Source organism: Ictalurus punctatus, chromosome 20 (assembly GCF_001660625.3).
Source record: "Ictalurus punctatus breed USDA103 chromosome 20, Coco_2.0, whole genome shotgun sequence".
In the NCBI taxonomy this organism is placed as follows: Eukaryota; Metazoa; Chordata; class Actinopteri; order Siluriformes; family Ictaluridae; genus Ictalurus; species Ictalurus punctatus.
This window is the reverse complement of record NC_030435.2, coordinates 24,112,189-24,139,744: the sequence shown is the minus strand read 5'-3', so window position 1 is coordinate 24,139,744 and position 27,556 is coordinate 24,112,189. Positions and strand designations below refer to the sequence as shown.

The window sequence follows — 27,556 nt, the reverse complement described above, 5'->3', positions numbered from 1 at the left end:
CCTTGATGAAATGGGTTTTAATGACAATGTTTTTTTTTGGAGGGGGGGGGGGTGTTGAGGTTGAGGGGGTTAATTATGTTCATTTCACTGAGAGAAAACCGATGTAAATTTATTCTTAGAAAATTTAACTAAACCTTATGAAAGGTATGTATTCTTAACAAGAATGATCATTGGCCGCCCTACATTCTAATCATCCTCATATTAATGCATGATTACGTGCTGGACGACCATCTTTTATTTAAATTTTTAAATTTTTTTTTATTTATTTTTCATTATTAAAATCAATCAAACCCATGTTTGCTAGGGGTGCCAATATTTGTGGAGCTGAGTGTAAGTAAGATTTAAACAATATAAAACTTTTATAATTTTATAAATTGTTGTATAACAATGTTATATCTTCATATTTTTTGAGTGAGTGATTATTTATTTATGTATGTATGTATGTATGTATGTATTTATTTATTTATTTAAAAACAATCGGGGGTGTTTACATCCGTCATCGCTCACCTGCAGAGAGGGCGTTTAAAATAAATGCCACTGAAATACCATAAGATTTGAAAGTGATGAAACTTATTAAAACTTTTTTTTTTTTTAAATACATGTTTTAAATCGAGCATTTCCTGATGATGGATATTTGGGACCTTGTAGGTTCTCTGTCTCGTGAGCAGAGGAGAGTTTGGTTCGCTGATGGTATTTTACCCAACGGAGAAACCACAGACTCCTCTAAAGGTCCTGCTCCGAACCCGAATGCAAGCCCCGCCCCACCTCCGGCTGTGTCCCAAACCTCCCACAAATCCACAACCAGCACTCGTGAGGTGAGAAGAAGCTTTATTCTGAGCTTGTTTGAGAAACGTTATCATCCACTACGGTCCTGGATTGATCGTTGGATTGTAGCGCGTGTGTGTGTGTGTGTGTGTGTGTGTGTCTATATAAATATATATAAAATTTCAGTGGGTAATTTTGTCCCTTCTCTCACACCCTAGGTGGCTCGCGCTCCCGGAGCACCCCTGGGAAGCTCGGTCAGTCTGATCCCAGAGGACGGACTTCCTCCCATCCTCATCTCCACCGGAGTTAAAGGAGGTACGGGAGGCCACATCGCAGGTGCTTTGCTCATCCTCACCATTCACCTTCATCCTGCTTGCATGTGCACAGCATCACCATCTTCATCACCACCATCTTCAACACTTTCACCATCATCCCCATCACGTTATTCCTCACACAGACCGGTGTTTAGAGTGACTAGTGAATGTATCTACACACCACGGGTCAAAAGTTTGTGGACACCCGACTGCGCCGTTTCTCATGATCTTAAAACCCTTCGGATCTGAAGGTGTGAGGTTAAACGTGTGAAATCGGCGTCATAGACCAATATACGATCGTACCGTCGTATTAATTTCCTCCATTAGAAAACTAACGTCTTATTTACAAAAAACTCTATCTAAACGGACGACTCGGAGGGAAATATTCCGTAAAGCAGGAGATAAGTGTGTGAACACAGCGTCGGTGTGAACTCCTTTAATACTGTTTAAAATCGTCTCGGGGAAATTCCTCGAGAAATCGGTCGAGAAAACGCCGAGGATACATTTCTGGAACATTCTCGGCAAAAAGGGCGTCGACTCTGAAGATGCTAAAATACTCAATTATTTAGATTTATTTATTTATTTATATCACAACATAATTCCCATAGTTCCATTTGTGTTACTGTAGAGTTTTGACAACTTTTTTTTTTTATTATTCTAAAATAAATAATTAAAAATGAGTGTGTGTAAACTTTTGACGGGTAGTGTGTATAACTGCATGACTAGATCGACAGTATATGTATATTACATGGTTACATCATCAGAATGGCGTAGCATGTCTGTGTCTGTACGTGTGTGTGTGTGTGTGTGTGTGTGTGTGTGTATTAGTTAATGCAGCATGGTTTCTCGATGTTCTCTGTAGATTACGCGGTGGAGGAGAAGCCGTCGGAGGTCCTGCTCCTTCAGCAGCTGGAGGAGGGAGGTCCCGAGCCGCTGGTGTTTGTGCTCAACGCTAACCTGCTAGCCATGGTTAAGCTCGTCAACTGTAAGCGCAAACGTGCCGCCGGGAATTATTTTATACCGTCACTATAGCCAACGCTGTTACGGGAAAATGAGACAGGAAGTGAAACGGGTGCATGCTTAAATCTCCTGCTAAATAAACAAATTCTTCTTTTAAGTACGACATTCTGACACGCTTACGCTCTTTATCTTTATATTCTGATTATATTCACGACATCCCCTTGATGGAGGATGAAAGTCCAGTGGTGAAATTTCAAATAAAATTGGTTTGATAGTAACGGGAAAGAAGTAATCTTTTGAAGAAGTATCTTTTGAAGCCGCTCTGATGTCTCCGCCCCCTTTTTCACTCCCCGTCACCGTACAGACGTGAACAGGAAGTGCTGGTATGTGATGTCGAAGGGGATGCACGCCGTGGGCCAGGCCGAGGTGGTGGTGTTGCTGCAGTGCCTCCCTGACGAGAAGAGCATCCCGAAAGACATCTTCAGCCATTTTGTGCAGCTTTATCAGGAAGCTCTGGCAGGTAAGCCCTAAACGGACGCAGCGACGAAGTGAGACGGGAGATTGTTAAGAAACAGCAGGAGGGTGGAATTAAACGGAAGTACATTTCCCTGACACAGTCCTCCTGCTGTTACGGCGTCCCAGCGGGGCGCCAATAAATATAAACACAGACGTTTGGAAGGAGAGAGATTAGTTCTGTGACAAGGATGTGGTTTGCGGGGGGGGGTGAATTTTTACACCGATAAGCAGTCTGTCTGTTAGCGCTCGTTTTATTATTATTATTATTATTATAATATGAAGTGTATATAACTATAAAGGATTTAATCTGTCTTAACCCCGCCCACTTCGTCCATACAGGAAACGTGTTGAGCCACCTGAGCCACTCGTTCTTCACGCAGAGTTTCCTGGGCAGTAAGGAACACGGCGGGTTCCTCTACATCTCCCCGACCTTCCAGTCTCTCCAGGACCTCCTGCTGCCCAACCCGCCCTTCCTGTTCGGGATCTTGGTGCAGAAGTGGGAGACGCCGTGGGCTAAAGTGTTCCCCATCCGCCTCATGCTGCGCCTCGGAGCCGAGTACCGCCGTGAGCGTAGCGCGCATCTTAAATAGAACCCTGCGGACCCGGACCTGTCCATAATTATTCCGTCTTTACGCCATCACCTCCTCTCGGACATTCATTACATTCTTACTAATGTCATATATCTCCATTTAAACACACTTTCTCTGTGCGTCTGTGTGGGGGCGGGGCTAAACATGAGCTGGATTTATGATGTCACAGAGTGCGTTCATGCTGTATATCGGTGTATTTCATTGACAGTGTTGCAGTATTTAACAGGGGAAATGGTCCAAGAAATCCCTGCGTAAAGATGCTTTACGTTACTACGTTTTATATTCATTCGTTTATTTAATTGTTTGTTATTTAAATGTCCGAATTAATTTTTATGCTTTTTTGAGGATTTAAGGACATTTCCGTGTGTGTGTGTGTGTGTTTATAGTTTATCCCTGTCCGCTGTTCAGCGTGCGCTTCAGAAAGCCTCTTTTCGGAGAAACTGGTCACACCATCATCAACCTGCTGGCGGTGAGGACGTTAATATATTAATCCGTCTCTCTGTCCATCTCAGGAGGAGGCCTCAGGTGTGTTACGTGTATACGTGTGTGTTTTTGCAGGACTTCAGGAACTATCAGTACACGTTACCGGTGGTCAGAGGTCTGGTGGTGGACATGGAAGTGAGAAAAACCTGCATTAAAATCCCCAGCAACCGTTATAACGAGGTGAACAGAACCCTGCGAACCCCTCCACAGCACCGAGACACTTATTTACTCACTTCTTTCACCTTTTAGTAAAAACTCTACCTTCTACGCTTCATGTGTGTGTGTGTGTGTGTTTTTTTTTTTTTTTTATTTATTATTCAGCTCATGAAGGCCATGAACAAGTCGAACGAGCACGTGCTGGCGATGGGGGCGTGTTTTAACGAGCGAGCCGACTCGCACCTCGTGTGCGTGCAGAACGATGACGGAAACTACCAGACGCAGGCCATCAGCATCCATCACCAACCCCGTAAAGGTGGAGTACACGTCGCACCGAAAACGGTCACAACGCCGCGTCCACGGAATTTATTCTCCTCGCTTCCCGAGGCTGTTTTTTTTTTAAAGTCCTTACAGCTCATTCTTACCCTCTTTCTTTGTGTTGCCATAGTAACAGGAGCGAGTTTCTTCGTCTTCAGCGGAGCTCTGAAGACCTCGTCTGGGTTTTTGGCCAAAACCAGTATAGTTGAAGGTAGGACATGGAAAGTGAATGTGGGTCAGCGTGTCACTACGGAGTCTAAATTAAACCTCTTAACTCCTGCCAACCCTTTTTTCTTGTTTTCACCCCCACACTGAACGTGTGTTCTCCCTCGTGATCGGCACCAGCGAGAACTAATGGTACTCGGGCGCACTGCGTGTTACGACAAATCCGTATGGTGTAATGTGAAATCGTATATTTTCCGCACGAGAGATCGCGGAAAAGCGAAACGTATTGAGCATGGATGTGTTTTACACGCGAGCGATTTCCAGAGCGAGCAAATGTATGGTTTCTGTAGCTGGCCTGGTGCGAAACCATAGCAACCAACAGTCAGTTAAAGGTAGGACACGCCCACTGGTGAGCAGAAAACGGCGATTAGAGTGACACGCGGAGAAAATCGCCGCGTTCTAATGTGCAGCCGGGAAAATGTGCCTACGTCTTTTCATTTGGTCAAACCGTGGTATATTTTATTTATTTTTTTAAACATTGGGACATTGAGACGTCATCTAGAGCGACGGTGGTGAGGGTGGTGATGACGATGAGGACGATGACGTCGACTAGTCGTTGATGTGCGTCAGTAACGGAGCGTTTCTCTGCCAGACGGCGTGATGGTGCAGATCACAGCAGAGACGATGGAGGCCCTGCGCCAGGCTCTGAGAGAGATGAAGGATTTCACCATCGTGTGCGGAAAAGCCGATCAGGAGGAGACGCAGGAGAACGTCCACATCCAGTGGACCGAGGACGACTTGAACTTCAACAAGGGGTGAGGATCTCTACCAGAAGGCGTCGATTAGTTCTCTAGAGCAGCAGCTCGGGTAGTGCAGGTTTATATCAACGCGCCGGCTCTGACACCTTATCGTTTCCATAGTAACAGATTTCTTAAAGTAAGGAGACGTTTATGTGACGTTTTTATGGAAGGAGTCTCCGGTGCCGGCGCTTTTGTAACAGTGAAGCTGTAACTTTTCAGGGCTTGTTTCGCGTTACGTTAAATGTAACTACAAACGGATAAAAAGTACGAGGTGTTTTTAATAAGGAAGCACCGTATTATGTAACAGCTTTTAACCAGTTAACCTACAGCTTTTTGTTTGTTTACAGGGTGATCAGTCCGATCGATGGAAAATCCATGGAGTCGATAACGAGCGTGAAGATTTTCCATGGATCCGAGTACAAAGCCAACGGGAAAGTTATCCGCTGGACCGAGGTGCGTTTCATTACTGTCCTGTTCTATTTCGTTATTTACCACTCCGTTTTAACCCCCATTTCATTCTGTAATCACATTAAATTAAACGTGCAGTCTCAGCCGAGATGGTTTTGATGTCTGAACTTTATTTGAGCGGACGTCGTGGACGTCGTGGACTTCGTGGACGTCTCGTATTTCCGGTATTCTGGTGTTAATGTGGCGTCTCTGTCTGCGCAGGTGTTTTTCCTCCAGAGTGATGACCAGCCTAACGGGGATCCCGCGGATCACAGCCGGCTGACGGAGAACGTCGCGAGAGCCTTCTGCATGGCTCTGTGTCCTCATCTCAAACTACTGAAAGAGGACGGCATGGCCAAGCTGGGGCTCCGCGTCACACTGGACTCGGATCAGGTCAGAAACCACGGGAACGCGCTGTCCGCGATATCCGAGCCGATTATAACCCGGAACACACAGAGCGAACTCGTGAACAGCGCTAATCCTGTACAAACGATCACGCTGTAACTGTAAATATATCGCATCTGGACCTCGAATTACCGAAGTATAGGGTTCAGTGGAATGTTTTAAAAACGGGAGCGTCGGATCTCGGCTTCGGAGCGTGATAGGAACGTCAAACTTGGATCCCTATCGTAGTCCTGACTCTCTTAATCTGTGGTGTGAATTTGGGGAAAATCGGAGAAGGTCACTTTTTTCACCTCAGAAAACACAAACACAAACCCCTTACGTTTTTTCTGATGAAAAATCCGACTTTCTCAGATTTCCCCCAGATTCTCAGCGTGGATTCAGGAGGTCGAGACTAACTCGCTAATCCCCGTTTGAGCTTCCTGTCACGCTCCAAAGCCGAGATCCGAGGTTTGATGTAATGACTGGAATATACTGAAATTGGGTTCCTCGGATCTCGGCTTTGGAGCGTGACAGGAAGTTCAAGCTCAGGTTCCTGTTTTAGTCTTGACCTCTTTAACATGTGGTGTGAATTTGGGGAAAATCTGAGAGGGTCAAATTTTTCACCCCAAAAAAACGCAAACTTTTTACTGTTTTTCCGACAAGAAATGAAACGTTCTCCGATTTCCCCCAAATTCGCGCCGTAGGTTAGGGAGGTCGAGACTAAGACAGGAATCCGAGTTTGAACTTCCTGTCACGCTCCAAAGCCGAGATCCGAGGTTCCCGCCTTGATTATATTCCGGTCATTATAAACCAGTTCCTCCTCCATCTTTGAGCAGGAATGAAAATAATAAAGCGGTGTAATTGGTGCGGATCAGGTGTTCCTCCTCACGCTCGCCTCGTTTGTGTCTCTCAGGTGGGTTACCTGGTGGGCAGTAACGGTCAGCCCTTGCTCCCTCAGTACCTGAGCGATTTGGACAGCGCCCTGATCCCGGTGATCCACAGCGGGGCGTGTCAGCTGAGCGAGGGTCCCGTGGTCATGGAGCTCATCTTCTACATCCTGGAGATCATCTCTTAAAACTGAAATTGAAAACGACCTCATCTCTCTCTCTTTTATTCATTTGCACTTCAAAGAACCCGAACGCTGCAGAAACACGAACAGGAAGCAGCAGCGGCGGCGGCGTTCCAGCAGATCACCTATGCACCATTTTTTTACATGAACCATCTCCAGACATCTCCCCCGGAGCCACGGGTTCCAACAATCTCAGAGTTTTGGTGCTTTTTATTTTTTGTTTCTCCTCCACTGTGGAAATCTAGAAATGCTGCTGGGAGCAAAAAAAAAAAAAACTAAACAAGAGAGAGACGCTGGAGGTCTTTGATCTGGATGGATGAAAGATGGAGGTATCGGAGCGTTCTTGGTTCTCGGAGGAACGCTGCTGAGAGGCTTGTACAGAGTCTGTTACAGTTCTTTTCATAACCAATGAAATTGAGCGGATTTGGGATTAAAAATGATTTCATACTGAAAGTATTTAACACTAAAAAGATGGTCGTATAGAAAGCCAGGTCAGAATCGTACACTATTTCCAGCTAGCTAGCTAAAGTACAACTTAAAGGGGCGGTTTGCAATATATATAATTTAGATGTTTCTAAATATCTAAAAATATTCTTTCAAAAAATGATCATTTTACGATATTACCGTGCAACGAATCTTGCTATAGATTCTTTCGTTTCAGGCTTTTGTTGACATTTTTCTGGCTTGGATATTAGCCCCGCCCCCACCTTGGAACACATCTTGCCCGTCCCTGACATCCTTTCGTTTGATTTGTACAAGAGGGAATGTACCATTTGAATGATATTGTAATTGCGATGCACTTTGCAGACAGCAGGGGGTGCTAATGAGGACAAACCGCACCTTTAATTTCATGCTAGCGCACAGGCACGCAACGTGCATGGAACGTCATGAAACGCCGATTTACGCTTTTTTTGTTTAAAAAAAAAAAAAAAGAAAAAAAAAAGTACCGTTTTTGGTTATGAATTATCCCGACATTAGCGTTGCGTCACGTTAGCGTGTTTATATAGTTAGTCGTGTACGCGAGCAAGCTAACTTTATGACGCTATTATATAGTTGGCCGATCGAGTTGAGCTCATGCTCCGCCCCCGTCGAAGCAGGAGCGCCCGTCTTTCGGGGAAAGTCTTGCTTAATTCGAGAAACTTCTCAAATCCGCCTCCTTTCATTGGTTTTTGCACTTAACCAATCAGACGCCTTTTTGCCGGGGGGGGGGGTCGCGTGAAACAGAGAAGTGACGATTTTAAAAACAGGACGTTCTGCTCGGAGTGATTTATTTACTATTAGCTTTAATCACCGGATGCTTTATTTCAATAGTATGGACGTTGTTTGTTTATTTGTCTGTAAGTGGAATTCCTCCAAAGCTGAAGCGATGTAGCGTTCCGTTTTTGACGACGTGTTTACGGAGTGATGGATGGAGTGATGAGTGTCACAGAGACGTTAATTAGCATTAAACTGAACCAGCATTTCACAAGTGCTTTGCTAATTTAACCCCAGACTGTTGTAACGCACCCTTGTCCGCTTACCTTTTACGACTCCGAATCCCTAATTTCACACGGCGGGTCTAGTAACCAGCTGCCTGTCTCGCGTTTGAGCTGGATACCAGGTCACAGTGTGGTTTGAGAAGTAAGTATCTGGTGCAGAAGTTTGCTAAGTAGTAGAATTAGATATTCAAACCGTTTCTGCAGATCGAGATCAGTTGATCAGATTGCTAACTGCTCACTTTGCAAACTAGCCAACGTACTCATTAGCTAATTTTCTAGCCAGGTACCAGAATAAACGTCCACCAGGTGTCGCAGACAAACTGACGACCGAGACCTGATTCAGAGAGTAAAACTCCCGGTTATTCCGGGTCTCGGAGTTAGTTTAGTGCGTATTTTGGCCGTCAGGTCTACAGCGCTAAAGTGATGGAACGAGGGGAAGTCGACAAGGACGCGTTAAACACTGGGACTGAACGAACGAATGCTGGTGAAAGGAGGAATGAAAACCAGGTTCTAATGTGATACAAAACCGCAGATTCCGTCGTCTGTCCATCGCCTCGTGTGATCTGAAGCGAACTGTAAAACCCCCCTTCATCAGAAGATAATAAATAACGGAACAAGACTTTTAATTTGTAAAGAACTGCACTGGGAATAAAGCCATCGCACAGAAGCCGAGGACGGAGACGAGACGCTGATGCGGAATCGAGAGTCACGTGATCGTCAAAAGAACTGCGCTGGGGGGCCATGACTTTTACTTAAAGTACTCTGTAATGCTTTTATCACGTTGCTTTGCTTTGATTATCTACGACACGCCGCGCACGCGTTAGCGGAGTCGAGACGGAAAACCCGCCGCGTCGTGGCGACGTCGTTCCGGAGAAACGCCGCGTCAGGAATTTGACGGTGTTTACGTTTCAGTCGGACTCGAACGCGACGGAAGAAAGTTCTGTGGGTCGGACCGGGTCACGGGTGAATAATAAACAGCCAATCAGAATCGAGTATTCGGATCAAACGTTACATCCTCGTTGAACCTACACTTAAACGTTTTCGTTTCAGAGCTTTAGAAAAAGGTTTGTGTTCAACAAACGCACGAGTTTCAAACTTTTTTTTTTTTTTTTTTGTGGAAATTGTCGTATAAGTCCACGATCTTAAAAAAAAAAAAAAAATGAAATGAACCGAGCGAGCTGGAATCGGTTCTCCGTTACGGAAACACGTGATGGAGTTCATTTTAACGCAGCACTTCACGTATAAACTGTTACGATGTTACTTTCTGTCTTTGATGCAGCTCAAAGCAACAGTTACCTTTTACATCCGTTTGAAGTCTTGTTTGGTTTTTTTTTTTTCCATTTCCTGTTTAAGAAGCTGTCGATGCAGTGGTTTTTTTTTTTTTTTTTGTTTGTTTGTTTTTCTTTATTTTCACGGACTGCATGCACGATGAAACGGGAGCTTTGGTCACAGAAAGTGTGAGATATGGTTAAGCGAGTGATACGAGTGACGCGTTACACACTGTAGAAGACGTGGATACGGGCGAGGAGGAAAGGTGAAAGATTAAATCCTGATGTGGGTCAAAAACTTTCCAATGTAAAACACGAAAAGCCAAAAAGAAGCATTAACCTGCTCCATGTTGTTTTTGTTTGTTTGTTTTTTGTCAATAAAATGGAGACTTTATGAAAAAGCTGTATTATATGTAAAATAAAAACCTTCTGAAATGCTGTGTGTGTGTGTGTGTGTGTGTGTGTGTGTGTGTGTGAGAGAGACTGATATCCATGAACATGACTGGAATTTCAATTAAATAAAACATTATATGTAAATAATCAAATAGTACTCGATTACATTTTTGAATCTAGACTTTTTTTTATAAAACCGTCAAAGTGCAGAATCCAAACTCAACACTTCTCATGTTTTCGGGATTTACTCTGGTCGTTTTTATTATTTAATCTACTAGCAGTAACGGGAAGGATTTCTGGAGATTTTCCGGGGGCCATGATGGAAGTTAGAGAGCGGGGAAAACTGTGTTAAGCGAATTGAGTGGCTTCGTCCGAGCCTGGCTTGTGATACTGCCCCCTACTGACAGTGAGGGGTCATGAATCAAATGATTTTGTCTCGTTTAGATTTGTAAACGTCGATAAGGTTTATACGCAGCTGAATAATAATACAGTTTTATTAAACATTCAGATTAGGTATTTGTCGAAGCGTATTCCTGATTTGCATAGAATTGATCAGATCTAAATTCAAACATCGCTCGCCTCCGAAAGGGTGGTTCTCTGCCTCGGATCTCGGCTTTGGAGCGTGACAGGAAGCTCAAACATGGATTAGCGAGTTAGTCTCGACCTCCTGAATCTACGCTGAGAATCTGGGGGAAATCTGAGAAAGTCGGATTTTTCATCAAAAAAAACGTAAGGGGTTTGTGTTTGTGTTTTTTGAGGCGGAAAATGTGACCTCCTCCGATTTTCCCCAAATTCACACCACAGATTCAGGAGGTCGAGACTAACTCGGAAATCCGAGTTTGAGCTTCCCGTCACGCTCCAAAGCCGAGATCCGAGGCTCCCAATTTCAGTATATTCCAGTCATTACAACAACCCTGTTTATCCTGTTTTAGTCTCGACCTCCTTAACATGTGCTGTGAATTTGGGGAAAATCTGAGAAAGTTCATTTTTTCACCCAAGAAAAATATCCCCCTTACTGTTTTTACGACAAAAAAAATGAGACTTTCTGTGATTTCCTATCGTGGTGTGAATCTGGGGAAAATCTGAGAAAGTCAGATTTTTAGTAAAAAAAATAAATAAAAAAAAACAGTAAGGGGTTAGTTAGTGAAAAATCTAACTCTCATTTTCCCTAAATTCACTCCACAGGTTAAGGAAGTCGAGACTGAGACAGGAATCCAAGTTGGACGTTCCTATGACGCTAAAGCCGAGATCCGAGTCTCCCGATTTCTAAATATCACACAAAGCAGATAACACACGTGCAGTAACGCACTAACCGGTCTGGTTTATGTTACGTGCTCGGCTTCCTCACAGACACAGTGCGGGTGTCCCTCACGGGTCGGTACTCGGGTGATCAGGTCTCACGATACACACTTTACTCCTCTTTCCCTTCATCCGCCTCCCACATCCCTCAGAAGAGATCGTACTGCCTTTCTGACCTCACTTCCTGGAGGGTGATCCATCGTCTGCAACACAACCTCGAGATCATCACGCTCACCTCATACCTTCTCACATGAACTAAAAGCGAGACACGTCTCAGTCTTCCTCCGGCCGTAAGAATCGGAGTCCAAACTCTGGCCTGGATTGTTATCGTACCGTCAACTCCACCACACGGGTCCACCTGAGCCGTGAGCAGAACCGGGGTCTGAAACGGTGACTTGGCTAAAACAGACATTTAGGAGAGAAACACAGACGCGTCTTTTCGATCTTTATTGCTAAAAGAAGTTTAATTCACAAACTTTCTACAACAGTCTGAAAAATCCAGCTTTCAGCTTCCGGCAAGAAGCTTTCAGAAAAAACACCACGACGTCTTCTTCAGCTCAGGTCAACGTTTTCTACACGTACACACGGCTATTTAATTCCAGCTCAGTGAGTGAGTGTGTGTGTGTGTGTGTGTGTGTGTGTGTGTAAATCCCAGCGTGTGCCAGTATTCAGTTCCCATATCAGCGTTTTCAGAACAGGATTACGGGATTGTTTTCTCCGGAAGAGACGGAAAGGTGATGTCCGAAACGAGGGAACGTTCAGGTAGACTTAAATATTGCTCCCTACTTAGGCGGCCTACTGCTGATCGGAACAAGGGGTGATGATGCAGCGGATAACTGAGATACACTGAATAGCTGATTAATGGCATGTTCACTTCTAAGCAAAAAAAACCCCCAAAAAAACAAATACAACAATAAAAGATACCGGCGTTATTACTACAACTTTGAAATGGAAGAACGATAAAGTAGTGAAATGAACTCTTGGCGTATTCGGAATTTAAAGAAACTAAAATGTCCAGAACGTCCGCCTTCCTCTCAAAGAAACTCGACGTGTTCGGAGTCTGTAGTTTTGCACTGAAGATATGAGGTTAATGAATATTATAAACCACACCCACTGAATATTATAAACCACACCCACTTGCTAACCGCTGAAATTTTACGACTTTCCCCCCTCGGCTTTGATTGCTATGACTCCGCCCCTATCTAGGCCCCGCCTCCTAAAATCTTAAAGCGGAGTAGCTAACGGAGATGAACGAAATCGTTTACGACACATATATGAAGACCTGCGTGTGTGTGTATTTATAGAAGAAGGAAAAAAAAAAAAAACTTTTTTGGGGGCGTTAATTGTTTTTAGACGCCAAAGAACGCAGACATTTTTTATTTTTTTTTTCTCCTCCTCAGCGAAACAACAGACTAAAGCATAAATTAATAAAGCTATTATTATTCATCATGGATTACAGCGTTACCACGGTAACATACACTGCCGCTCGTAGAACGTGTTTATCGTAGCGGTTCGCTTTCTCCTAAACCGTTTTATCCTGCGTCCAGTGAGGGGGAAGCGCTCGTGATGATATCGTGTGCTAAATATTGCGATGTATCGTATAACCGATTAATCAGCGCACGCCCGTCAGTGACGAGCCAAAGCTATTTTCAAACAGAGCATATTACCATGGCAACCAGTTAGTTTGGCAAGACTCGGACAATATTATATACCATCTAAAGTGAAAAACCAGACACTAATGATAATAAAAATACGAGCGTGTCTGGTTTGCTCAGCAGAACGTTACATGTAAACCTGGCGAACAGCCTGAAGAGCGACAGAACCACCACCGCGAAGCCACGTCAAAGTGCAGGAAGAGCAGCCGAAAAGTGCGTGCGAGTCTCATCCCGAAGTTTAGAACGCGCCCTCGTCCACTTCCGCAGAGTTTAAAAATCGTACGCTCCCTACGTCCCAAAAAAAAAACCAAAAAAAAAAAAAAAAAAAAACCACCACATTTTTATGTGATTTCCAAATATTTCGTTTTTGGCGATTTTTCCGCGCTTTTAAGATAAAAACCTAAGTGAAGGAAGAACAGAAGAACTGTACAAGTTCTCCAAAACACAAAAACGTACTATCGAATTTCATTACAGATCCAGCTGTTCGCACCAGCAAGCGATTTCTGTCTCGGGTCGTGAGACGGAGCGTCGACGACGGACGTTTCACGCGAATCAGCTCATACTTCGCTAGCGGGAACGGACGCGCGGTCAGTTCTCAAACAAACGTGAGCTTAAATAAAAATAACGGCGCGTTTTTTTCACGCCTCTTCGGCGTACGTGACGTGAAGACGACACCTCGGAGAGTTTTGTGAGAAAATGAAACCACCTTCGCGACGCTACAAACTCTGCGCGTACGAGTGCTCCGGTCCTGCAGGTGGCGCTGTTGAAATTTCATGACGATCTCCAGCCGTCTCAGGATGAAGTACTCCGAGGGCTTGGAAGTGGACAAGGGCGCGTTAAAAAAAAAACAAACAAACAAAAAAAAAGAAATAAAAAGACACCACAACAACACTGGAAGAGATTCCACACTAAATGCTAGCTTAGCAGCGCGTTGAAGCGTTTTCCTGTAATAAATATGCGTATTGTAATCATTTGGGTTTGCGTGAGCGCGGATTATGGCTTTGGCGTGTGGTTAAACCCGTGTCTCTCCGTGCAGCGGATTTGCTTCGTGACATACAAATGAGTTTATAAAACCATCGCGGTGTTTGAGGGAACCGACACGAGCACTTTGCATAGATAAATCAGTTGCGTGTTAAATGTTACAGCAGTGTTGTGCTATAAAACAGCAGGTTAAATAATCGTACCACGTCGCGCTCCAGCTACACCCATCGCTTTGGTATTAGTGCATAAGTGCGGTTTAAACGTCACTGAGCCACACTTTAATCACAAACAGCATCTCAGATTCACACACAACATCAATAAAGTCCATACAGAGGGGTGTGTGTGTGTGTGTGTGTGTGTGTGTGTGTGTGTGTGTGAGAGAGAGAGATAACTCGCTCATCTAATCTCACTGTGTATCATGAATCACCCCAGCTGTGTGTTTTTGTTTTTTTCTCCCCGTGCTGGACTGAACGTGTGAACAGCGCCACCGTGTGGTTTTGATGTGAAACTGTGACGTCTTCTCCCAACTTTTGCAACGAAGGACGAGGAACGGCGGCGTGTCCGAGTGTGACATCACGGCGGATCAGACAGAGTGAAGATCAGATCGACTGAGGAGAGAGAAGACAGGGGAACATCTCGATAACGCGTGTATTACTGTAAATCAGTATGAGCATGAATTATCGTTATTGTTATTTATTAATCATTATTAATGGAGACATTTACAATAACTACATTTATTACAGAAATCATATTCGGGTGAAAAAGTCAGAAAAATGGAGAGACGGCGAGAGAAAGAAAGAGGGGGAAGAGAAAGAGAAAACATTATATGTAAATAATCAAATAGTACTCGATTGCATTTTTGAATCTAGACTTTTTTTTATAAAACCGTCAAAATGCAGAATCCAAACTCAACACTTCTCATGTTTTCGGGATTTACTCTGGTCGTTTTTATTATTTAATCTACTAGCAGTAACGGGAAGGATTTCTGGAGATTTTCCGGGGGCCATGATGGAAGTTAGAGAGCGGGGAAAACTGTGTTAAGCGAATTGAGTGGCTTCGTCCGAGCCTGGCTTGTGATACTGCCCCCTACTGACAGTGAGGGGTCATGAATCAAATTATTTTGTCTCGTTTAGATTTGTAAACGTCGATAAGGTTTATACGCAGCTGAATAATAATACAGTTTTATTAAACATTCAGATTAGGTATTTGTCGAAGCGTATTCCTGATTTGCATAGAATTGATCAGATCTAAATTCAAACATCGCTCGCCTCCGAAAGGGTGGTTCTCTGCCTCGGAGCGTGACAGGAAGCTCAAACATGGATTACCGAGTTAGTCTTGACCTCCTGAATCTACGCTGAGAATCTGGGGGAAATCTGAGAAAGTCGGATTTTTCATCAAAAAAAACGTAAGGGGTTTGTGTTTGTGTTTTTTGAGGCGAAAAATGTGACCTCCTCCGATTTTCCCCAAATTCACACCACAGATTCAGGAGGTCGAGACTAACTCGGAAATCCGAGTTTGAGCTTCCCGTCACGCTCCAAAGCCGAGATCCGAGGCTCCCAATTTCAGTATATTCCAGTCATTACAACAACCCTGTTTATCCTGTTTTAGTCTCGACCTCCTTAACATGTGCTGTGAATTTGGGGAAAATCTGAGAAAGTTCATTTTTTCACCCAAGAAAAATATCCCCCTTACTGTTTTTACGACAAAAAAAATGAGACTTTCTGTGATTTCCTATCGTGGTGTGAATCTGGGGAAAATCTGAGAAAGTCAGATTTTTAGTAAAAAAATAAAATAAATTAAAAAAAAACAGTAAGGGGTTAGTTAGTGAAAAATCTAACTCTCTCATTTTCCCTAAATTCACTCCACAGGTTAAGGAAGTCGAGACTAAGACAGGAATCCAAGTTGGACGTTCCTATGACGCTAAAGCCGAGATCCGAGTCTCCCGATTTCTAAATATTACACAAATGATAGAGAGAGACAGAGAAAGAGGGGGAAGAGAAAGAGAGAAAAGAGACTGAAAGAGAGAGAGAGAGAGAGACATATAAACAGAGAGAGGGAGGGAGCGAGAGCGAGTGAGTGAGTGAGTGAGTGAGTGAGCGAGCTCTACGACACTGACATGCGATTGGTCCAGCACCAGCCAGCGCTCGGTGACAGTCTGCATGTCCTGACCACTCAGTGGCTCTCTAAGACGAACCCTGACCTCTATTCGACCTCCTGTGGGCTTCCGGCCATCCATCACCTAACATACACACACACACACACAGATAGAGAGAGAGTACACATCAGGATTGCAGTAATCTAGTGAGTTAGTTAGTCAATGAAGTCAGTTAATGAGTGAATCAGTGAGTCAGTGAATCAGTGAGTCATTCAGCACTCACCTCCACTATCTCACGCACTTCACTCTCAGTCTCCAGTTTGTCCAGTTTAACATGAGCTGTTCCTACAGGTTTATCACTCCTCAGGAAACCACTGTCTCACACACACACACACACACACACACACACACACACACAGAGAGAGGGAGGGTTTGATTCAGTTCAAATATTATGGGTAATAATAATCTTTAATATTATGTAAAGAATTTTAGCTTAGACCTGTGTTTAAGTATTAAGTAATAAATATATTTGCTTATAATAAAACTACATCAACCAGACTGTGTGTGTGTGTGTGTGTGTGTGTGCGCTGCCCAGATGAAGATGTGAGTGTGTGTGTGTGTGTGTGTGTGTGTGTGTGTGTGTGTTCTCGGAGTCTCACCCTTTATGAAACACTTCCAGTTTCAGGCCTTTGGTCTGCACCGCTCTCTTGAAGCTGCGGTGGTTACGGTTGATGTTTAAGGTGAAGCTCTGGTTGTACTCTACAGCGTCAAAACAACGTGAAGCGGATTAAAAATAATCCACATTAAAAAAAAAAAAATCACATGGTTACATCCTGCGTCATACCTGCGCAGCCGGAGTGAGACGATCGAACAACTTTTTAATCCGACCGAATCAAACCCGCTTCTTTATTCTAAACGTTTACAAACCGCAGGAGGACGATCTGCTCGACCGCGCCACTCACCGGGACTGTTGTTGTTTTTAATCACCGCAGTTTTCTGTCTCTGAGGCTGATCCTGGAACAGACCAAAGCATTTACATCACCACATCGTGTGGATTAAAACCTCACCTCACAAATAAAATAATTCATTAGTCTAACTGCGTGTGTATTTATTTAAAAATCCACGTGCCGGTAAAGATCTATCCGTGTGAAACGATCCAGGATTAGGATTTACAGTGTGAGATTAAAAGGTCCTGCTGTGTGTGAGAGACACTCACTGTGCTGGGGTAGGGGAACTCGAACCGGACGTACGCGTCCAGGTCGTTCGCCGCCACGCCTTGCGGACGCAAAGTAAAGATAGAAGAACGTTACAGTCCTCTTCTGGATAAAACAAAACTCTAATAATCTTCTTTAAGTTTTATTACAGGACAAATAATCCCTGTACCTCTGACCGGGTTAACGACGAAAACACACACACACACACACACACAGGACGTACCGTGAGGAGCCGGAAGATTCATTCCTTTTACTATCATCACCACCATGTCACTGCTGCTGAGCTCCGGAAAGATCCTTCAACACACACACACACACACACACACACACACACCTTTTTTTACTTCTCCTTCATATGACATTACAGTTTTTACTCTAGATGACTTTTTTATACAATCACTTAAAAAGGTCAATAAACGTATATACACACACACACACACACACATATATATATATATATATATATATAAACTAAAATATCACAGTTCATGTACTCTCTCAGGCAATAAAATGCATATGATATATAAATTAACAAAAATGTATTATTTTATAACCGTATACATTCTTATTTATAATATAATTTTATTAATCATACATAAAAAAGAAAATATAACTTTATGTTTATATATATATATATATATATATATATATATATATATATATATATATATATATATATATATATATATATATAAAATACAGTGTTAAAAATATAACAGACCAGAGTAGTATATAATTTATATTACATAAATGAGCTCTTTTTTAAATTAATTGCACAACTTTATGAAACAGTCTTTTTTTATTTCTTTGTTTTTGTTTAGTGTTGAGAAAAAAATCATTTCCGGATTGTAAGGTAACGCAACAAAATTAGAAAAAAAAAAAAAGTGAAAAGACAGTTATTTATTTATTTATTTAAACAAATATTTGACACATTTTAACGCTAGCATGCCAAAAATTTCATTAACGTTTAAACTAAAAAAATAAATAAATAAATAAATAAATAAATAAATAAAAAATAAAAAAAGCCCCATGCGTGCAGTTGTATTAAAAAGAGCAGGATCTGGTGATTATTAGGATATGCTAACGTGACGCGTGTGCACGTGTACCTGACGGTGCGATACGTTCTCTCCTCGAAGTGGTGCTTAGGAGGCTCGAGTCCTCGGTTCTGAGCCAGCTTCAGGATCTCCAGACTCTTCTTACATCTCTCTGCAATGTTCTCAAACCTACGAGGAGGAGCAGAACATTATAGAACTGAACTTTCACAATGTGATGAGTCAGGATCTGTGTGTGTGTGTGTGTGTGTGTGTGTGTGTGTGTGTGTGTGTGTGTGTGTGTGTGTGTGTGTGCGTGCGTGTTCTTACTTCGTTGTTTCAGCGATGTTCCCCATGTGAGTGAACTGCTTGGAGTAAGTCAAACATTTCTAAAGAGGAAAGAGAAGAAAACCCTGATGATAGGATGTATAGCAGGTGCAGGTTTGACCTGAGATGACCTGGGTGATGATGTCACAGTTCAGGGGTCAGTGCATCACCTCGTACTGCTCCTTGAGCATGGTGCTGAGCTGAGTGTAAACCTCCTCAGCTCTCTCAGACACCTCCACCTCACTGTGATGGACCACGATGAAGTCCTCGTCCTCATCAGCAGGGGGAGACGGGACCTGTGAGACACACACACACACACACACACACCCCTCTTTGGATTTTTCCACATTTGTATTTATTTGTCTGTCTGTCTGTCTAACCATCCATCTGTCTGTCTAACCATCCATCCCTCCTCCTGTCTGTCTAACCAACCATCCATCTGTCTGTCTAACCATCCATCCCTCCATCCCCATTATGAGGAGTCCGTCTGTTATAACTGGTGGGTGTAGTTTTCCTCACCTTGCTGAGGTCGACGTGTTTTCCGCTGCGTGCTGCAGTAATCAGCGGCTCGAAGCTCTTGGCTGTGCGTAAATAAACCCTGGCCTGCTCCATGTCGTTCTTCTGTTTGGCCTGCAGCGCCGCCTTCATGTACTGCTTCCTCCGAGCCTCCAACATCTCCACCTGCTCCGTCACTGAGAAAGATAAACACGGTCACTGAGCAGGAAGGAGGACGGTCACGACAGAATCCTGAAAACTGAACTGCTCTCCTGGAACTTTAAAGAACCAAAAAGAAGGTTTCTTTCCACTCCTGTTCTGCTGAAAACTCTGAGGAGGGAACACAGGAGTTCTACTGACCTGTGGAAGACGGGTTCTCGTTCTTGGTAGGTCTCTCAGGTGAAGGTGAAGGAGTTCTTTTAGGATGCTGGACTGCCTGAGGAACCGCCATCATCTGCTTCTTCTGCTTCTCCACTGCTGCTGGAGCTTTGGGCTGAACATCAGAGAGAACATCATCGGTTCATACGGTCATTAACTTGAAGAATTCGTGATTATATCATTCCATATGTATATCCATCAATCCAGCCTTCCATTTCTTCGTCTCTCTCTATCTATTCTATCCATCCATATCTTTTGCTTGTCTAAGTGTCCATCCTTCTCTCCATCCATACATCTATATATTTTGTCTCCTTAAACATTCATCCATTTATCTGGCTACTTAAGTGTAAATCCATTCTTCTTTATGCAAACATCCATCCATCCATCCATCCACAAACCTGTGCACGCATTTATATACAGCTATCCCTCCATCCATCCGTCATTCTGTCTACTTAAGTGTCCGTTCAGCCATCCATCCTCCTTTTTCTCCAATCATCCATTCATACAACTATTTATACATCCATCCAATAATCCATCCATCTTTCTACTCAAGTGTCAATCCATCTTTTTCCTCAGTTTCCATCCATCCATGCTGTCCAGCCATCTTTCTTTATGTAAACATCCATCCATAAATATGTGTATTTATTTATATACAGCTATCCCTCCATCCATCTTTCCCTCTACTACACCGTCCATCCATCCATCCTTTTAACGATAATAGTAAAGAGGCAGACCTGTTTGCTTTCTTTCTTTGTTTCCTCTTCCTCCTCCTCATCATCGTCGTCTCCGCCGTCTGCCTCGTTAGAAGCGAGCTTACTGGCTGTTTCCAGCGCGGCAGCCAATCCCTGCTCAGGTTTAATCGCCTCCTGTCCTGGGATTGGTGGAAAACCTGATTGCAAATGACAAATGAAAAATTAGTACTTATAAAAATGTGACGAGTCTGACAGGCAGTTGAGCATGTTTGTGTCCATCTCCCTCCGTGTGTGTGTGTGTGTGTGTGTGTGTGTGTGTGTGTGTGTGTGTGTGTGTGTGTGTGTGTGAGACAGAGACTGACCTGGCGGTACAGGCAGCTCTTCGTAATTAACAGCTCGTCCTGCTTTATGTGAGCGGATGGCGCTCTGATATTGCTGTGGACGGAAGGGAATGATCGAGTCGGCCATTTTATGCAAACAGACTACAGGCTGTGTTTATTGATGGAAGGGGTCATGTGATCGGTTACCTTGACGATGCGATCGTACATGCGAGCTTTGCGTTCGTCGCCGTTAGCTTTAGCCTGATCGCACGTCTCTTTGTATTTATCCATCCTCTGCTCCAGAGCTTCCAAAACGGTTCTGGGCGGGACCGGTCCGAGCGGATTCACCGCCGCCTCGTGTGCTGAACGAACAAAATAACGAGGGTTAAATACAACAATATTCACTGTATATACGCTGGTATTCTCTCTGAGGTCTAAGAGTCGTGCGTATTACCCATAATGCACTGCAAACCTGTCAGTTTGTACCACAGGCATATTTACTAGTGACCCATACGCACAGATATGTGCTGCTAGTTTAGTCACAGTGTTAGCATGCTAGCTAAGAATCGTTTACATTTTTATGTAAACGATTCTGGTCAATTTTCCATGTAAACCTTAGCTAGCTATGTTAGCATGCCATATTTCATTATTTATTTAATTTCTCTATAAGCACAGGGGCGGGGCACAGCAGCTCATCCGCATTTAAAGAGACACACACCAAAACAGCGTGTTTTTGCTTCCACCCAAAAAGGGGAATTTTCAGCAGGGTGTGATAAATGATCCGTGGGGTATTTCGAGCTGAAACTTCACAGACACATTCTGGGGACACCGGAGACTGATATTTCATCTCGTAAAAAAGGCTTAAAATAGGTCTCCTTTAAAAACTATTAAAAGTAAATTAAAATAAAAGATTTTTAACCCTTTAAAACTCTTGGTTGATCATTCAGTTAGAGACAGAGTTAGAGTACTGACCCTGCATGTTCGGGGATGATTGCGAAATCTTTACAGCTGGTTTTGGAGAAGATTCCGTCCCTAGAGCAGAGGGGATGGGGGGGGGGGGGGGGGGGGGGGGGGTTAAAAAAAAAACCCGACACGCGATTAATATTACACTAAACAAGCTTTCCTTTAAACCACAAATAATGCAGGAGTGTTGTTCTTTAGTTCTGCCCAGGAGCTATGACGCTAACATGTCTATCAACTAATGTATGCTTATATCTTCCGGTTCAGCATTATTCTAGCGGTTTCACTAGCTGAATAACTGAACTCTTAAATGACCTACGACCTTTAAGCCTACAAAACAGGAAGTTTAAACCGGAAACATTGACGTTGCACTGGATGGAGATGAATTCCGTGAATTTATCGTGTGAATTCTGGAGAACGTGGCTTTCCGACTCACCTCCAGACAGAGGAGGAGGAAGTTGACCGAGGTCCACGCTCTCTCCTTTCGCCAGCGCCGCGAGCGCAGCATCAAAACTCTGAAGCGGAGAAAAAGACAAAACAGGAGCAGTGCTCTGTAACTTCGCTCGTGACTCACATTCCTCACGGAAAGCGGTTAGTGTCTGTGCCGAGACGAGCAGAAAGCAGGAAGTCTAGCAGCGAGAAGATCGCGTCAACACGCGCACACGCAACTGAGAAAAGAAAAAGAAATGAAACGAAAAGAGAATGCCTAAACACGGGTCTTTCAAAATATTACAGCCTCCAGAATTGTTTTTATGAACAGTTGCCCATTTTACACACACACACACACACACACTCACATACACATGTGGAAACAAGTGCCTTTAAATTCCAGAATTTTCCAGTTTCTTTCTAGACCTGCACAAAGAGGCTGTGTACTGCGACACAACAGAACAGTGTCTTGTTTGTCAACAGAGAGAGAGAGAGAGAGACACACAAACAGACAGCGAGAGAGAGAGAGAGAGAGAGAGCGAGAGAGACAGCGAGAGAGAGACAGAAAGAGAGACAAAAAGAGAGAAAGAGATAGAGAGAGACAGAGATGGAGAGAGAGGCAGAGAGAGAGAGACCGACAGAGAGATGGTCAGACAGACAGACAGGGTGACCAACAAAAAACCCCCAGACATATATGCAGACAGGTAGGTATACAAGAGTAGACAGACAGACAGGAAGCTGTGAGGGTAAAGCTCAGCATTAAATGAGCCCTGTATGAGAATAAAGAAACAGGCAGGCAGACAAGTTCAGTGAGACAGGTAGAGAGAAAGACTAAGGCAGACAGTTAAAGAAACACAGTACAAGTGCAGTATGAGAACAGAGAAACAGTCAGACAGAGATGGACAGAGACAGACAGGTGCAGACAGACAGACAGGTGCAGACGCTCCTCTCACCTTGCTGCTCTTCATGTGTGTTTTGGCCTGTTCCAGATCTCCGGCTTGTTTCGCCCTCACAGCGGCCATCCTGTACTGCTTCTGTCTCTCCAACAACGCCTCCTTACTGGGGGCACTTACTTTTGCACCTGTACGTTTAAAAAAAAAAAAAAAAAAAAAAAAAAAAAGGTTGTTATAATGATAATAAACCGGCGCAACTAACACTCATCATTTTACAAACTCACCTGCAGGGGATTCTGGGATACGCTCCTCCTCGGGCAGGATCACACCAGACGGACCGTCACCGCTGGCTGGCGGCTCCAGAGAACCAGCGGAGGTCTCCACGGAAACGGGCGAGGTCTCTGCTGAGGATACTTTCACTTCCTGTGGGCGGCGCAGAAACAATGGCATCACTCTGAAGCACAACTTTTAAATAGATAAATCAAATCCTGTCTATCAAACTGCAGTGTACAAAAGTTAACAGAAAATCTGTTTTGCGTTTAGATTTTTACTTAAAATCAGCACGAATTTCCCATCATCGAGAAATCCAGATCCTATGAATATGCAAATTTACAACACTCTTAACCCTATAGGCCACGCCCCTTCCCCTGGTTAACCAGAGCAGCATGGCCATCATTTGCATATGGAACCTGATTGGCTCTTTTTTTTTTTCAATACGCTTTCAAGAACATTTCAGATTAGCGCTCGTCCGAACCGGCAGCGTGGACACAGAGATGGTCTCCATGGAAACGGGTGAAGTCTCCACAGCGCTGTCCGACTCTTCGTTATGCTCGGGTGGGGACGGTGCGGATGTGGGAGAAGCCGAGGGAGGAACAGCGTCGCCACGGTTACCAGACGCCACTGGAGGGGGGATCTCTGCTTCGTTTATCTTTCCTCCTTTACGTACGGACGCTAGCATGCTCTGTAGAGTCTGACGGAGAAAAACACTAGTAATTAATAATAATAATAATAATAATAATAATAATAATGAAAATCTAAATTCACAGATTCTCCTAAAGCACAGGAAGTGATGATAAGATGAATATCTTGAAGATATTCAATAAGATGAAGAAATGTTTTGGCACCTTGAGCCCTCGTTCGTAGCGGCGAGCTTTACCCGACTCTCCTGCAGCTTTAGCGTTGGTTATGGCGGTGTTGTACATAACGATTCTCTCCTGAAGTCTGTGTTCAACACTACCACATACTGCTGCTGCCGCCGCTGGGGGGGTGGTGGACGACGCCTTCGCGTCCTGTGGGCGGAGCAACAACAGTGACATCATCAGTATATACATGAAGTCATACTTTTATCACCTGAAGGTGAGGAACGTTTTCACTGGCTCACAATACTGATGCTTATTAAATCATAAAGCATTCAATCATGACTCATTGGTATTTATTTATAGTCTAATTTTAATCATTTTAGTTTTTATTACTATACAGTTACATGATAAAACACATTACTATTATTACTATTATTATTATTATTATTATTATTAGTAGTAGTAGTAGTAGTATTATTGTAGTCAATGAAACATTATAATGCATCTATAAATTCAACAGTAAAAAAAAAAATTGTTTAAAAAAAAAACTGTTTAAAAACCAAGGATTGCATTTCCTTCACAAACAGATAAACAAAAAAAAATACATTAAAAAAATGAATAAAACATTCAAAACTATACATAAATATATATAAATGGCACTTTTTCCATCATTGCCACTTGCCTTGAGAAAATGTCCTTGTACGTCTTTGCGTACTTCATTTTAAACACAAGTTTAAACTCTGTTATCGGTCAGTGCCCAACAGGGTTACCCATAATACACTGTGGGTACGTGTCATTCTGCACTGCGGTTCTGTGTGTGGACTGTGATAGTACCTGTGGTTCTGGCCTCACTTGCCCAGTTTCCTCAATGCCAGGCGAGGTGGCGGTCTCTGCTCCAGAATCTGTTTCCTCTTCACCCACCACTTCCTGTAGCTCCGCCTACAACACATGTAGCATGTACACTGCTTACAACACTCCACACACACACACACACACACACACACACACACACACGCGCTACTGACAGCAGAACAGAAACAAGTAACGATAAAGGAAAAAAAATACCAGGAGGTCTTCATCATCCTCGAGGTCGTCGTCGTCATCATCATCGTCGTCGAGGTCTTTCATGCAGGCCTCAGTCATCTTTTCGATATCCTCCATTGGTAACGGAGCTGAAAAAAATCAGATTTACCGTTAATTAAGCAGTAAATACTCAAGCCACGCCTCATTTATTATGACTGACTGCCACTTAGGCCACACCTCCCTTACTGGGACTGAGAGATGCAAAAGCCACACCTCCTTCACTATAAGTGAAGCAGAGAGGCCAAGCATCCTTTACTGCAGCCGTCATTGACTTAGGCCACACCTCCTCTTTTAAGACTGACTTTTAATTACAGAGGACATGCCTCCCTCACTTGGACTCGATCCTGTTTTTACCTTTGCCGGTTTTTTTCCCTTTAGCAGCAGTAGTCGGTTTTTTCCCCACAATGGCAGCGAATTCAGCCTCCAGATCCGGATCGTCCACGTTCACGCTCACATCCATCATGTCCTCGGGGTTAAAGTCGAGGAATAAACCCATCTACAGCAAGACACAGAGTTTTACACACACCTGCGGCTGCCGGTTCGCACGGCGACGCGACCCGGACGTTCCGGCGCGTTCTTCGCTGCGTATGAAATCCCACTCACCTGTTTGGCAGCAGCAGCTCCTTGGCCTTTGGGAGCCGCAGGACGTTTATTTTTCCTGGCAAACATCTTCAATGTCCTCAAACCCACCTGCTTCAGTGACTCAGCAGTTTAACAGGACGCGAATCTGCAAAACACGACATGCAAACTCCTCAGGTTACATAATCCTTAATCAGATTCCATTTAACTGCATTTAAACACAAAACACACCCCGGTGAGTTTCCCGTAAAGCCGCAAGAAGCGCCTACACTTTTACCCAGATTAAAAATCATCGTGTATTATTACATAAATAGTAAAACAATAATAAGAATTTTTTTTTACTGTGATTTTCTGACTCATGTCTTTTAAAGTCAAATCTCTCTTGAAGTGATTTTTTTATTAATTTTTTTTTTTTTTTTTAGGATTTCATTCTCTCAGGAACATTAATGAGGAGAATCTGGGGTGATGAGCATGATGTGTGAATCAGTTTCCACAAACAGCTAAATGAATGTAAAGTAAATGAAAGTAAAACAGAATTAATGACACATTAAACACTAAAATGTACATTTAAGGAAGCATTTAAAAGTTGTTTAAAAAAAACAAACAAACAAAAAACAACATTATTGATTTCACATGACCTCTAAAAGCATTTCCGTGTCAATCATTGATAGGTTTCACCTGCCACAAGACTGCGTTTCTCAAAGGCAGCCAATGCTGCGCTGTATATGCGCATACAATGGTAAATGATTTAAATAATTTATTGAGAATCATACACTATCCCATTTTAATACGTCTAACCTATTATGTAGCAAGAATTATCATTAGTTCATAATTGTAATCAAGGCAATTTGCTCCACTTGTGTGATGAATTGGAAGTAATTATTTGGTTGATTATATGCGCATGTTTCTTACCTGTAAGGTGGATGATGAGTTTAAGCAGGTAAAGCAAATAACCCCCAAAACAAGATTAGATATAATTAACTATAATTAAGTAGCTAGTTTAAAACGCACCATTATCCCGCTGAACATTACCGTCGTTCTGTAAACACGATAAAATATCACTTTATTAGTGTGTCGTGGGAAAAACACGGAGCTTCAGCTGTGAACTAATTCACATGACAACAACACGGGGGCTGAGCAAGAAACGTGTTCCTTCCTAAAGCCCGTTATCTCCAGAGTTCAAAGAAAAACACATCTCTAAAATGTCCACCGGTTGTAATTCCTGCTCTTGAATTAAAACAGCCGTTCTTCACGGATATAAAGATAAATATAGCTCAGTAATTAGGTTAGTTTCGTTCCTACTTCTGGTCAGGATTCTGGTCACAATCCTCCCATCAAAAACATCATCACTTCCTGGTTCTGGTCAAAACAAAACTCACTGCCATTGGCTAAGAAAGTGACACGTCACACACATCCCGGAAGTGAAGTTCTGACAATCGGTTATACCATTTACCTAACGTTAAAGATTTCACCTAATTTATTACATACACTTCCTTGACACGTTTATGCAGTTTATTAGGTTCTATTCTGTTTGTCGTGTTGAATATTTTTATACAAATCGCACCGTTTTTAGCAATATTTACCGCCGTACAACAACCGTCTAAAATTACATTTCCCACAAGCCCCCGCTTTTCAGTCACACTGGTGTCTGTACATTAATCTACAGGACATTAAATAGATCGATAAATATGCGCAAATACATTTAAATTTAAATATAGATACATTTAAATGATATTTTCTACCTGAAAAATAAAACCTACCGCAAGACATTAATCAAAAATGTCTGCGTGTTGTCATTAACTTAGAGATTAAGTTAGGATACGTTAGGTCGTAGGTTATATAACACGCGTTAATTAATAAATAAATCACATTCATATTATATATAAACATATTTAACATGTTCTGCTTCGCTGTGTAAACCCTTGTGGCAAACCATCGAG

The 27,556-nt window shown here is 43.1% G+C and overlaps 2 protein-coding genes across 9 annotated transcripts in view; one reads left to right on the top strand and one right to left on the bottom strand.

Moving 5' to 3' along the window:
* Positions 1 to 10,151, top strand: part of zfyve9a (zinc finger, FYVE domain containing 9a) — a 19,566-nt gene extending 9,415 nt beyond the window's left edge. Inside the window, exons 7-19 of one of the 3 annotated variants that reach the window (XM_017495170.3) lie at positions 649 to 815; positions 984 to 1,080; positions 1,942 to 2,064; positions 2,404 to 2,559; positions 2,895 to 3,119; positions 3,532 to 3,614; positions 3,704 to 3,808; positions 3,950 to 4,100; positions 4,233 to 4,313; positions 4,920 to 5,082; positions 5,415 to 5,520; positions 5,737 to 5,907; positions 6,812 to 10,151. In XM_017495170.3, coding sequence (XP_017350659.1) covers positions 649 to 815; positions 984 to 1,080; positions 1,942 to 2,064; positions 2,404 to 2,559; positions 2,895 to 3,119; positions 3,532 to 3,614; positions 3,704 to 3,808; positions 3,950 to 4,100; positions 4,233 to 4,313; positions 4,920 to 5,082; positions 5,415 to 5,520; positions 5,737 to 5,907; positions 6,812 to 6,973 — 1,790 coding nt within the window. In that variant the 3' untranslated portion in view covers positions 6,974 to 10,151. Of the gene's footprint in view, positions 1 to 648; positions 816 to 983; positions 1,102 to 1,941; positions 2,065 to 2,403; positions 2,560 to 2,894; positions 3,120 to 3,531; positions 3,615 to 3,703; positions 3,809 to 3,949; positions 4,101 to 4,232; positions 4,314 to 4,919; positions 5,083 to 5,414; positions 5,521 to 5,736; positions 5,908 to 6,811 lie in introns of all 3 variants that reach the window. The other 2 variants (XM_017495169.3, XM_017495168.3) reach the window with 2 other exon arrangements.
* Positions 7,888 to 27,556, bottom strand: cc2d1b (coiled-coil and C2 domain containing 1B). Of its 6 annotated transcripts, none has more exons than XM_053673796.1 (26): positions 27,377 to 27,556; positions 25,641 to 25,764; positions 25,392 to 25,533; positions 25,020 to 25,126; positions 24,789 to 24,893; positions 24,000 to 24,164; positions 23,630 to 23,845; positions 23,160 to 23,298; positions 22,936 to 23,063; positions 21,990 to 22,068; positions 21,566 to 21,625; positions 20,801 to 20,955; positions 20,636 to 20,708; positions 20,316 to 20,470; positions 19,564 to 19,696; positions 19,228 to 19,400; positions 18,879 to 19,004; positions 18,712 to 18,770; positions 18,457 to 18,573; positions 17,574 to 17,647; positions 17,353 to 17,411; positions 17,099 to 17,150; positions 16,796 to 16,895; positions 16,420 to 16,510; positions 16,158 to 16,280; positions 7,888 to 14,649 (listed from the first exon to the last, which is right to left on the bottom strand). In XM_053673796.1, exons 2-26 carry the CDS (start codon positions 25,704 to 25,706, stop codon positions 14,641 to 14,643), a joined length of 2,706 nt encoding a protein of 901 aa, XP_053529771.1. In that variant the 5' UTR covers positions 25,707 to 25,764; positions 27,377 to 27,556; the 3' UTR covers positions 7,888 to 14,640. The 6 variants fall into 6 exon arrangements, 5 of the variants coding, with proteins under 5 accessions (XP_053529771.1, XP_053529772.1, XP_053529770.1 ...); XM_053673797.1 differs by having other exon boundaries at positions 27,359 to 27,382; XM_053673795.1 differs by lacking the exon at positions 27,377 to 27,556 and adding an exon at positions 26,919 to 27,335.

Coding starts and splice junctions, on each gene's coding strand:
- cc2d1b (XM_053673796.1), bottom strand. CDS start 25,706: ATGTTTGCCAGGAAAAATAAACGTCCTGCGGCTCCCAAAGGCCAAGGA. Junction 20,471..20,635: donor AGAGCTGCCTGTACCGCCAG/GTCAGTCTCTGT, acceptor ATTTGCAATCAG/GTTTTCCACCAATCCCAGGA. Junction 18,771..18,878: donor TGCTCAAGGAGCAGTACGAG/GTGATGCACTGA, acceptor TTTCCTCTTTAG/AAATGTTTGACTTACTCCAA.